Consider the following 12,552-nt stretch of genomic DNA (forward strand, 5'->3'; position numbering starts at 1 on the left):
ACCTGTCGCTAGCCAGGGTGGTGGTGAAGTGGCTGCAGGGTGGCAGGACCGGTCACTAGCTGGCGTGGTGGTGAACTGGCCGCTGGCCGGCCGGCCTGGTCGCTATCCGGGGTGGCCGGACCGGTTGCTAGGCGGGGTGGCAGTGAAGTGGCAGAACCGGTCGCTAGCCAGGGTGGTGGTGAAGTGGCCGCGGGGTGGCCGGACTGGTCACTAGCCGGGGTGGTGGTGAAGTGGCTGCAGGGTGGCAGGACCGGTCGCTAGGCGGGGTGGCGGTGAAGTGGCAGGACCGGTCACTAGCCAGGGTGATGGTGAAGTGGCTGCTGGCCGGCTGGCCTGCCTGGTTGCTATCCGGGGTGGCCGGACCGGTCGCTAGGCGGGGTGGCGGTGAAGTGGCAGGACCGGTCGCTAGGCGGGGTGGCGGTGAAGTGGCAGGACCGGTCGCTAGCCATGGTGATGGTGAAGTGGCCGCTGGCCGGCGGGCCTGCCTTGTCGCTATCCGGGGTGGCCGGACCGGTCGCTAGCTGGGGTGGTGGTGAAGTGGCCGCTGGCCGGTCGGCCTGGTCGCTATCCAGTGTGGCCAGACCGGTCACTAGCCAGGGTGATGGTGAAGTGGCTGCTGGCCGGCCAGCCGGCCTGGTCACTATCCGGGGTGGCCAGACCGGTCACTAGCCAGGGTGATGGTGAAGTGGCTGCTGGCCGGCCGGCCGGCCTGCCTTGTCGCTATCCGGGGTGGCCGGACCGGTTGCTAGCCAGGGTGATGGTGAAGTGGCCGCTGGCCGGCCGGCCTGGTCGCTATCCGGGGTGGCCGGACCGGTCGCTAGCCAGGGTGATGGTGAAGTGGCCGCTGGCCGGCCTGCGGCTATCCGGGGTGGCCGGACCGGTCGCTAGCCAGGGTGATGGTGAAGTGGCCGCTGGCCGGCCGGCCGGCCTGGTCGCTATCCGGGGTGGCCGGACCGGTCGCTAGGCGGGGTGGCGGTGAAGTGGCCGGACCGGTCGCTAGGCGGGGTGGCGGTGAAGTGGCCGGACCGGTTGCTAGCCAGGGTGATGGTGAAGTGGCCGCTGGCCGGCCGGCCTGCCTGGTCGCTATCCGGGGTGGCCAGACCGGTCACTAGCCAGGGTGATGGTGAAGTGGCCGCTGGCCGGCCTGCGGCTATCCGGGGTGGCCGGACCGGTTGCTAGCCAGGGTGATGGTGAAGTGGCCGCTGGCCGGCCGGCCTGCCTGGTCGCTATCCGGGGTGGCCGGACCGGTCGCTATCCGGGGTGGCGGTGAAGTGACCCCAGGTCTGGTCTGTGGTGGGCGGCAGGCTTGCTGAGCCCCGCTCCCGGCCCGCCCACGGCTCTGCAGCGCCCCCTGCTGGCCCAAGCGGCCGGTTGCGCCCCGCGCCGCGGCGCTGATGCTGATGGTGCCGGGACCTGCCGCGCCGAGGCGCTCCCGGGGCCGGCGCCGCAGCTGCTCCTGCCGCGCCCCGCGGTGCCCGCCCGGCCGCGGCGCTCGGTCTCCCTGTCCTGCGCCCTCGGCCGGCCGGCGGAGCCATGCTGCGCTGCCTGCTGCTCGGAGCCTCCAGCCTCCCCAACCTGGAGAAGCGGGACAAGCAGAGCGACCCGGTGGCCAGCCTGACTTTCCGAGGTGAGGGGCGCCGGGACCGCCGGCTACACGGGGGACCCCCACGGCCACTTACAGGGGAGGGGTTTATTGGGGGGCAGCCAGGGAAAACTCCACCCCCGCAGTTGTTGGTCTCCCGGGGTGCAGATCCCATAACTTCCCAGCCGCGGGGTGGGTGCTGCCGCCCCTCCGTCTCTTGGCATGGGCACAGCAGCCCTGGGCAGAGATCACCCCCGGGGCACTGGCCGGGAGACGGGTCTGCTCCCTGGGGACACCGGTGTGAATCCAGGGGCCCTGGCTGCAGCTGACAGATGGACTCCAGGTAGACACTGGTCTCTGTCTAGGGCATTGCTGTTCCTCCTGCCCTGCTCCCCGATGTATGCTCTGTCCTGGGCTTGAATCCCGATGGAGACACGCCGGATGGAGGCACATGCGCTGGGCTTCCCATCGTTCCTTGCCTTGGCACCTCGGCTCTCAACACGTTTTCATGTTTTGAAGTCGGTTTATCTGAATTTGTCAGCCCGGCTGCTCCTGTCCTGTGTGTGTCTAGCCCCTGCTGTGCTCCGATACCAGGGCAGTGAGCACCACACAAAACCCTGCATCATTAGTGGCATGTCCCCGGACCGGATCGGTGCCATGGTGCAGGGCGCTGACTTAATAATAAGACTCAGCTCTTAGCGTCAGGAGAGCTCCACGTGCTTTACAAAGGAGGTCAGTATCCTGACCCCCATTTTACAGATGGGAAAACAGAGGCACAGGCAGGTAAAGTGACTTACCCAAGGTCACCCCAGCAGGCTGGTAGAAGAGTCAGGAATAGAACCCAGGTCTCTTCACCCCCTATTTCTCCATCCACTAGGTCATGCTGCCAGAGTCTCATGAGTGACCCCTTGTGCCCAAATGGCACTCCATGGACTTCAGTTGAGGTCTGTATGGGCACAAGGGTTCATCTCCATGGATCTGGACCAAAGGGACGGACTCTGGAGGGCTTCTAGCCTAGGAGACACAAGGGGCTGTAGGGGCAGGATCCATGCAGGATTTCACTAGGCGTGGGTTTCCTTGCTTGCAAGCGGGGGCTTGTGGTTTTATTCTGGATGGGGGTTTACAATTGCTGAACCAGATCTCCCCGAACTGTCTCTAGCAGGTAGGTGAGGGGTGCTCCGTAGAAAAGCTGCCTTCCTACATGAATCAAGGGTGTTGCTAACTTTGGGCAGTTTTTGCTTGTAGGTGGGGTGTGGAGGGAAAGGTTTTCCCTGTATTGGTGGGGGAGGATGAACAGTTTCCCAGGTTACGTTGTTAAAACGGTCACTTTACTAAAAGCTCAATGCACTGATTAGGTGGTGCCATCTTCATTAACCCAGGTGAAGCGCTGCCACAAATACGGCCCCTCCCCCGTAATAAACACCAAAGGGAAAAGTAGTGGGCCAGGTCTGCAGCAGCTGTAGATCAACCTAGTGTCATTGAAATCAACAGAGCCCAGGTGATTTATACCAGGTGAGGAGCTGGCCCAAGAACTTCCTAATTAGGCAGCTGAGGCTCTGGCACTAATTCTGCTTTACAGGTTCCTTTCTGTATTCTTGTACCTGGTGCTCGGTGCTACTGCTAAGGTCATGGTGGAAATGGAGAGACGGAGATAGGAACCCTGATTTGTAATAAAAGGCACTGATGGATTTTTGCATGCCGTACAGTTAAATATTGCCTGGCTGTGTAAATGTAGGTATGTCTTCATTCCCGTTGTTGTCTGTGGTCTCCAGTCCTCTAATGTCTGAGTACCTAATTCATGTGCAGATGTGTCTTTATTTTTGAAATATATTTAAAAGGGCAACATTTAATTTTATTTTTAAAGATCAAACACCATTGGGTGTGGGGAGCTCACAAGTCCCCAGTGATACTATGGGATCTGCAGAGGCAGATCTCATTGCAGGATTGGGACTAAATTTGGTTTAAAACAGGCAGAATTTTAGGAACCAACTTTTCATTATTTATCTTGTCTTACTCTTTCACCTGTCTGTCTCTGGACTTGGCAGTCGAAAGAATGTGGTCAATTTCACATTTCTTTCTAGTCAGTTTCCCTTTAGGACTCTCATGTGCCTACCTCTAAAATGCCTCTCCGATCAGTCCCAAGCTTACCTACCTTCTAGGCAGATTTGGTGCCACTTCGCTTTTAATGGTGGCAATAACTTCCATCAGCAATAAAGAAACATGGAACTGAGCCACAGGTAGAGATTCTGATTCAGGAAAGCATGTAAGCAGTGAGCTTGAAGTCTGTGAGGTTTAAGTACATGTATAATGTTAAGATCCTGCTTAAATACTCAGTTGAACAGGGAGATTTTCCTGCATTGGGGCCAGTTATTTATGCTCAAGGAAAGATCCCACAGCAATTTCCCTTCCCTGAATGAGTAACTTCTTTGTGTCTCTCTCCCTTTGGGGCTCAGGCAGGCCCTGGCGAGGCTGAGATATATGCTTGGGCACTGGCCCAAGGCAGCGATATATTGGGCCCCAATCCTGGGCTCACATACGCAGGCAGAGCAGCTTCAGGTGTGAGGTCTTGGGCCCCAGGCTGGTAAGGGACTCTCACATGTTGATCTTTATGCCTGGTGAGTAGTTCCTCTGAAATCAGTGGGATTCCTTCAGGTGCATAAAATTTAAGCATGTGGCTTGCAGGGCCAGGGTGTTGGTTTGCAAACATCAGAGGGGAACATGTAGATTCAGTCCCTCCCCAAGCCAGGTTGCCCCCGAATTGCTGTGAAAAGAAAAACAAACAACCCATTAAAGTATTTTTGTACAATTCCTTAAAACACCACCACCTACATTTAGGCCCATCCCTAAGCCTGACTACCCGGTTCACAAGCCTGGATCGCAGTGCTGGGGTTTACATGTGTTCGGATTCTGTGACTCTGCTTGGAATTACAACAACCATATATAGTAATACTGAACGCTGTGTGTGCCGGACAGGCGGAAGGAGGGGAAGAAAAGCCATCAGGCAAACCTTTTGGGACGCCTTTGGCATCTGAGTCACTGCTATTGTTTCTGTGCCTCACACGAAAGGCTTTTCCTTTTCCTTTTCCCCTTTGCACAAACTGACTAGCCCCCAGAAACGCCGTTACTAGGGCTAAAAGCTGCATGCCCCAGGTGGAGTCTCAGTGATAACCATGCTTTTCAAATTCAAACTGGAAACAAGGCTGGGAGTAATCAACCCCGGAACGTACCTAGCGCTGTGGTGGGTTCTGCACGAGACTGGAAGGCCCTCCTGGGTCATAGCATCCAGTTCCCTGCTCTCAGAGGCAACCCTGTCATATCATCCCATTCATAAACTTCTCACGCTCCATCTTCAGGCTAGTTCGGTGGTTTGCCCCCGTGGGAAGCTGTCCCAGAACCTCCCTCCTATGAAGGTTAGAACTTTCCAGCCAAAGTTTACTCCTGGCCACTTGTTCTTGTTCCAACATGGTCCTCCAGCTTCAGCAGCTCTTCTCCCTCCCTGAAGTATTTGCAGAGAGCAATCCCATTCCTTCTCAGCCTGCATTTTCAGGGGCAGCACGTTTGTCTAATTTTTGATGCTACCCAGAATGGGTCCAAATCCTGCCCCCTCCCCACCTGCCTAAGGCTCTAGGAGGGTGTTTGGGCACAGGAAAGGTGCGGGCTGTAGGCTGGGGTGGGGGATTGGGGTGCAGGAGAGGTGAGAGGTTGGCTCTGGGAGGGAGTTTGGGTGTGAGGTGCAGGCTCTGGTCTGGGGCAGGGGTTGGGCTCTGGGAGGGAGTTTGAGTGCGGGCTCTGGGCTGGGAAAGGGGGTTGGGGTACAGAGGGGGTGAGGGGTCAGGTTCTGGGAGGGAGTTTGGATGTGAGGTGCAGGCTTGGGGTGGGTGCTGGGGTGTGGGAGGGGGTGCAGGGGTTGGGCTCTGGGAGGGAGTTTGGGTGTGAGGTGCAGGCTCTGGGTGGGGCGGGGGTTGGGATGTGGAAGGGGGTGCAGGGGTTGGGCTCTGGGAGGGAGTTTGAGTGGGGGCTCTGGGCTGGGGGTTGGGGTGCAGGAGGGGGTGAGGGGTCGGGCTCTGGGAGGGAGTTTGAGTGGGGGCTCTGGGCTGGGGCAGGGGGTTGGGGTGCAGGAGGGGGTGAGGGGTTGGGCTCTGGGAGGGAGTTTGAGTGGGGGCTCTGGGCTGGGGCAGGGGGTTGGGGTGCAGAAGGGGGTGAGGGGTTGGGCTCTGGGAGGGAGTTTGAGTGGGGGCTCTGGGCTGTGGCAGGGGGTTGGGGTGCAGGAGGGGGTGAGGGGTCGGGCTTTGGGAGGCAGTTTGGGTCAGGGGCCGCAAGGATGTCCTAGTTGCTTCCAGGAGCGGTGCAGAGCGAGGCCGGGCAGGAAGCCTACCTTAGCTCTGCTGTACTGGCGATGGCTGGGGGCAGCCAGGCCCTTTTAAATTGCCAGGGGCAGGCAGGGCTGGGAGGTGCGTGGGGGTGGCAGGTGGGGCCAGGGGAAAGACCCGGCCCCAAACACTGGAGGAGCCCTGAATATTCCTGGAGCATGGGCACCCCAGGCCCATATACCTTGCAGCCCCTGTGCGTTTTGCCAGGCTAAACAAGCCAAGCTCTTAGACTCTGCTCCTAAGGCAGGGTCTTTCCATTCCCCTGATCCTCCTAGTAGCCCTTCTCTGCCCCTCTCCTCCATCACTTCAAGTCTTTGGATCCAAGACTGGCTGTCTCCAAAAAAGAAGCTGTAGTTCAATTAAGATTTAGCGACCTTTTTTTTGCAGGAATCCCCGGACGAGCGTCTTTGGCCCAGGCTAAAACCCATGAATCTGTAGATCTCAAAGTACTTTACAAGTGTGGGAAAACATTTTGCAGAAGGGGGAACGGAGGCACGGAGCAGTTAAATGACTTGCCCAAAGCAAAGCAGCACATCAGTGGCAAGGATGAGGGTAGGACTCAGGAGTCCTGACTTACCAGCACCAGGCTTGATCTGCTATGTCATAGGTGCCCCTGATATCCTGCCCTGGGCTGAGCTATTCCTGGGCCAGCAGGGTGGTGGGGTCTTGGCGTTAATTAGCCATGTACCCCTCAAAGAAGATTGATTGGATGTTGGAGGTGGGAGTGAAGTAGCTGCATCTGTGCCATCTCTGGGAAAGCAGCGTCTGTGCTGCATCCCAGTTGCTTTAAAGGAAAATGTTTGTGCTGCAGATTCAGGCTGAAGTCTCCTTGGGATCCTGACCGTCTGTGGTCATTGAAGAACCCTCATGGCAAGTTTTGCAACTGTCCTGACCAGAAATGAACCGAAATCTGGTTCCTTCCATATTATTTTTACACATATTCCTTCTCAGCAGAACAAAATATCCCTCTTCATTTCCCGTCCTGAACTGTTGCACAGTGTTCCTGTGTGCTGGTAAACAGCTGTGGTGTCCCACCCCAGAGGTGGCTGCATTTCAGTCCCTATGTGATGTTTTAAACAGCGGTGGGATCCTCTGGCTGCTATCACTGAGCCTACATCAGCCTTTTACAAATAGTATATCATACCGAAGAGCAGGCCGTAACTGACAGTCTCATACAGATGTGCATGACATTTGAATTGCTGCCTGGTTTGGTGTTGGGCATGATGACCCTCAACATCACTGATCTTCCGCAACCAGTTCAAGCTTCTTGTTCTTGTCAACAAAAGCCTGCACAACTCCGCTCAGACCTGTCCCTCTGCCTCCCCCGCAGCATACAGAGCTGTTGGGCAGAGTGCTGGCCACAAGAGGCATGGACCTGTATCTTCAGTCCCTGGGATATTACTTTCAGGTTAAATGAAGGAACCATCAAAGACAGAGCGAATCTAAAAATCTCCAAGCTGGGGAGAGCACCTAGTGACTTGCTTTGGAATATGCTGAAGCAGGAGAAGAGATGGTTCCACAGATCACAGAAAAAGGTCTCTTAGTTCGGTTCTGTAGCTCCATACCTCTCAGCTTGTCTCACTGAAGTCAGGGCTGGGGGATACTGCAGACTTATGCCAGTGTGTTTGAGATGAGATGCTGGTTCAGTATAGAATCATAGATTCTAGTATAGCTGCCTTTAGCTAGATAATGCACCTTAGTATGGAAGGATGGTGTTGAGGTTAAGGCACAGGACTGGGGGGCAGCGGGGATCTTTACTAGGTTCACCTACAGACTTACTCATTTTGGTTTGAGCAACTCATGTCCTCTCACTGTGCCTCAGTTTCCCCATCTGTAAAATGGGGCAATGACTCTTCCTTTCTTCTCAGAGGTGCACTGAGCATAAAACAGTGAAGTGCTTTGAGATCCTCAAGTGATGGTGCTGTTGGAGGAGGTGAAACACTATTATCAACCTTTTTTAACAGGGCCTGGGCCGCACATATAAGAGTGGCAGAGGCCAAAGAAAAACAGGAGGGAGCTGCCCATAAACCTTTGAATTAAATACCAAGGATCTGGGGGTCAGGGGGGCTGATGGAGCATGGGTGCTCATGTCTGTTTCTTGTAGCTGCTCTGCAGAGAGAAGAGCCTGCTGCTTACCCACACCGAGGGCAATTGCTGCTTCAGCTCGAGTACCAGAGGCTTGTGCTGAAGTTTTCGTGTTCAAGGCCTGCTGATGACTCTGGGGCATGTGTGGTTATGCTAGTGGGGGGAAGCAGGACAAAGCTGGAGTGAAGTTGGTGGGCCTTACTGCAACCTTTCATTCAGGATAAATGTACGAACCAGTCAAGCTCCTTTGGGGAACCGCAGCTAGCTCAAACTATAGCAGGCTCCACCCCAAGTTTAGGCACATGGCAACGCTTAAGTAGAAGCAGAGACTGGAGACTGGTATAGCAAGTGCAAGGGCTGGGGCATTGACTGGTGGAGCTGTGTTTGTCGCTGTGTGTGAGAGAATCAGCAGAGAAACAGAAAGAAGGAAGGAGCAAAGAAGTCCCAGGGAAGCCCTGGTAGCATGACACTGAGAAAAAAAGCTAAAAGTGAGAGCTTTTGGGTAAAGTGCTGGCTGGAAGAGGCATGTAACTGTGAATCAAGAAACTGTCTCTGCTTTTTAAGTTCCTTCTGTATTCAGAGAAACAGGACTTCGTACATTCCTTTGCAAACAAACAGGATTTCTCTAAAGAACAGACCTGATTCCATCATCAAATCTCCCAGTGACAGCCCCCAACCCCCTGAAAATTGAATTGGCTCAGAAAGGGATAACCATAAACACACTGTCTGTGGATTCGTAGCATGTCGGTGGCTTCAGCCAGCAGCTGTCATGTGCATGAGGGTGTGATGGGACGTGCTTCCCCCACTGCCAGCCAGACTAACAAGCATCCCTGTGCTCAGGCAGTGCCAATTTGGTGCTCCTACAGCATGCGCTGTGTCTGGGGAGCTTCAAAAGATGAAGCTGGCCATAGAGCAGAGGGAAACTAGCCTGAGAAGAGGCCCATCAGTCAGGGGAACCCAGTCTCAGGCAGTGACCACCCTTCCCTCCCAATTTAGGGCCGAGAGATACTGCTCTGGATGTCTGTTCCCCTTCAGAACCTTGCAGCTGGCTCTGGGCAGCAGCGCCAGGGACGGGAGGTAATTGGACCGAGAGAGGACCTAAGGAATGAGCCTGACTCCTGTGGGGAGCAGCGTACTTGCCCAGGACTGGGGGTTCTCGCAGGGCCCCAGAGGCAAGAGTGACTGCTGAGCCCAACCTGAGAGCCAGCTGGCTGCAGAGGGCAGAATCTGGCCCTCCGCTTTCCCTGGGAAGGCTGAAAAACCCATGGCTTCTGAGCTGAGCCGTGGGATGGGCAAGAAGGGATTACTGAAGAAAATCTCCAGACTCTTAGGCACAGACCTGCACTTCCAGCAGCACCAACCTATTTACCTTCCAAAACTGGGGCCGGCTCTGGAGAGGGGAAGGGCTCACTGTCTCTCCACAGCACCCTCCCCTGGCCAGACAGGGAGGCTCCAAAGGGCCCCCTTTTCTTCCCCCCCGCCCCAAGTCCTAAGGTGACAGGTGGGATGGTGGCTGCTGCTGGACAGGGAATTGACGCTGAGAGGTAGCAGCTGGGTGTGCAGCAGGGAGCGGGGGCTGATTGCTTAAATACCCCAGGGGCTTCCTTTTCCCTGGCATTCCTGTTCCAGCTACTCGATTCCAGTGATTGATTAGCCAGCAGTCTGCAATCAGCATCCCAGAGTCCCTTGTGTTTCTGTCCTGCCTGGCCGGGGAGGGTAATGGAACCTGGTTCAGTCGGCTTCCGGAGAGGGGGCCCTGGCTGTGGAGGTTGTGTGCCAGTGAGATGGAGGCTCTTGGCTCAGCATGTACGATGGCAGAGGCTCAGCGGCTGAGCTGGGCTCTCAGAAGAGGAGCCCGGTTTGCTCGGTAGCTGCAATGAGCAGTTTTTTCCCAGGGGGAGGGCTGGATTCCCAGCTCTGCCGCGGACTCCTCTGGTGACCTTGGGAGGTTGCTCTAAGGGCTGCGCTTTGATTAAGAAACACTCTCCTGTTTCTAGGCTGCTCCTCTCCTGGGGCATGATAGGACTGGAAAGCAACCAGCTCTTCCCCCTGGGGAAATCAAGTGACCCCTGAGCGGTGTAAGAGTATCTGCGCTGCCTTGTGTGTGCAGGGGAGAGAAGAGCATGTCAGTCCGTTAGTTTCACTTTCTGGTTCTTTTCCCAGGGCTCAGTCCTGCAACCCATAATCCACAGACATTATCTTAACAGTTCTACAGAAACACAAATAATGGAAACAAATGAAAATCTGAACAGTTCAGTCCTCACAGAAACACAGTGAGAAGGAACGGAAAGTCCCCAAAAACTTAGGTGTAGTCTCAGGTAGAGTCTCTGATCACCAAATCTGGACAGTCTGCTGAGTCTAAAACAACATCTTCCCTCCACTTGCTTGTAGGGATCTTAAATTGGATCCATGCAGACTCTTCTGCTGCTGAAATCCCTGCTAGCCAGCCAGCGCACTGATTAAGCCACCCCCCAGTTACATGTTTAGAATTAAAGAAAACCCTTTACAAGAAAACGCAAAACTGAGACAAGCAAAATAGAAATGACTCTTTCCCCAATACCACATTTAAAGAAAATTGGTTTTATTGGAGTGACATTTTTCCAGGGGAGAAACATGAATCTTGCTGAAATTTTTCAGTTTGCTGATTGGGAGAATTGAACCCTAATTTCCAAATGTCAGACGTGCTATTTCCCACCCATCTCTTACTTAGTGCAGTGATACTCTGACTGGAGCTTGCGAGCCGCAGTTGGGTCTTTAATGTGTAACCTGCAGCTCTTTGCAGCATGTGATATTAAAACATTGTGTGATTTAATTATTAACTATTATTAATTATTAATTATTAATTATTAACCTGTCAGGATGCTTTCATTGTGTTATTAACCAATTATAGCTGATAAATACTTGATTAGTCATTTTGCTGTGAAAATCATATATATATAAAATGCACACACATACACAAAATATGTCCTGGCACAGTTTAAATATGAATCTATAGTACTATAGTAAATGAAACAGTGAATTCACGCTACTGTGGCTCGTTTGGATAATGTTGATTGCTAATTTGGCTCCTGACCACTGAGGTCTGAGTATCGCTGACTTAATATAGTATTGATTACAGCTCAGTATTTATTAATCATAATACTTGTATCTGCTGCTGTTCATCCATAGATCTCAAAGCACTTTACAAAGGAGGGCAGAATCATTATCCCCATTTTACAGATGGGGAAACTGAGGCACAGAAAACTGAGGTGACTTGCCTGAGGTCCCAAGCATAGCAGCAGCAGAGCCAGGAATTGAATCCAGGTCTCCTCAGTTCCAGCTCTGTGCCTGAATCACTAGGCCACACTGCCACTCCCTTGTAATTTTATACAGTGGATTCTGCTTATTGGCAACCTCTTGGTTCCCAGCAAGAAGTTTCCATTCTCCAGCAGTCGCTATTATGCAGAAGGCAGGCTTGAGGGGCTGCAGTCAGGGCAGGAAGCACTGGGATGTGCCAAGCCTGGCCCTGGTGCCAGGGCAGGATGCAGCCTGGAGAGCTCAGGGAGAGGTGCCAGGCAGACATGGGCTCCTAGTGTGTCTGTTCCTTGGGGAAAGCTCCAACATCCAGTATGCAGCCCCACCCTGCCTGTAGCACCAAGACTCTGGCAGGGGCTCCCTGGGAACCTTCGAGGGAGACAGGGTGAATGGCTACCACTTGCTTATAGTGCAATGGACCCAGCAACTACCAGTTGCTGGCAGGAAAAGTGACCTGGAGCTCTGCAAGCCCTGTTCTTCCCTGTGCAGGCTGACGGTTTGCACCCTCCCATCTGTCAGCTCCTTAAGTGAGTACCTGGGGCAGAGCAGAGAGTTAGCCCCAGATTCCCGCTTTAGCCCCAGGGCACAGGTCCCACCAATCTATCTGTACATCCCATTGCGTTACATTCGAGTGCCCAGTTCCTTGACCTCTGGACACCCACAGCGTGCACAGATTTTCATCAGTTTCGCCTAAGTTCAGCATTCTTCTGAGCACGCGGCACTTAAACTTCTATTTGGTTTTACTATAGACACGACTATTTGGCAGAGCTTAAGATAAAGATTCAAACAGGAGCCAGTATAAGGACTGGAAGCACATGGTTACAGAGAAAAGAAAAACCTCCGCACGCAAGCTAGAGCCTACGCGTACTAATTAGTTCCTTTCCTGTCCAATAAGGGATTTCTCACCCAACGATCATGCGGTGCTTGTCCAGTCTTGAGAGTGGTGAGCTGCTTTTCGTGAGGCAGGCATGCTGGCCGAATGGCTCCTCTGTAATGGAGGCCACCTCCAGCCCCCTTTTCTCCTCGTATGTAGTCCCAGTGTAACAGTGCTGCCTTTGGTAGGACACAACTGAGAGTATCAGTTCAGGATGAATTGCTTAAAGCAGGGCAGTTGCAGCCCAAAGCCGGGCATCCTTTGCGCACCAAACCAGCCAGCTAGAGAGGACTTTGGCTTTACCCCACTGGCTAACCAGAAGTCACACAAGCAATTCCCTTAGACCA

General features: G+C 54.1%; 1 protein-coding gene across 8 annotated transcripts in view; it reads left to right on the plus strand.

Annotated features, from left to right (window-relative positions):
- DYSF (dysferlin) overlaps nt 1–12,552 on the plus strand; it is a 315,864-nt gene that overhangs the window by 19,833 nt on the left and 283,479 nt on the right. For 5 of the 8 annotated variants that reach the window (XM_030563894.1, XM_030563896.1, XM_030563899.1 and 2 more), the window contains exon 1: nt 1,502–1,627. The exons of the other annotated variants lie outside the window; for them this stretch is intronic. In XM_030563894.1, coding sequence (XP_030419754.1) covers nt 1,534–1,627 — 94 coding nt within the window. In that variant the 5' untranslated portion in view covers nt 1,502–1,533. Of the gene's footprint in view, nt 1–1,501; nt 1,628–12,552 lie in introns of those variants that run through there. 8 annotated transcript variants of the gene reach the window in all.

Source organism: Gopherus evgoodei, chromosome 5, assembly GCF_007399415.2.
Source record: "Gopherus evgoodei ecotype Sinaloan lineage chromosome 5, rGopEvg1_v1.p, whole genome shotgun sequence".
In the NCBI taxonomy this organism is placed as follows: Eukaryota; Metazoa; Chordata; order Testudines; family Testudinidae; genus Gopherus; species Gopherus evgoodei.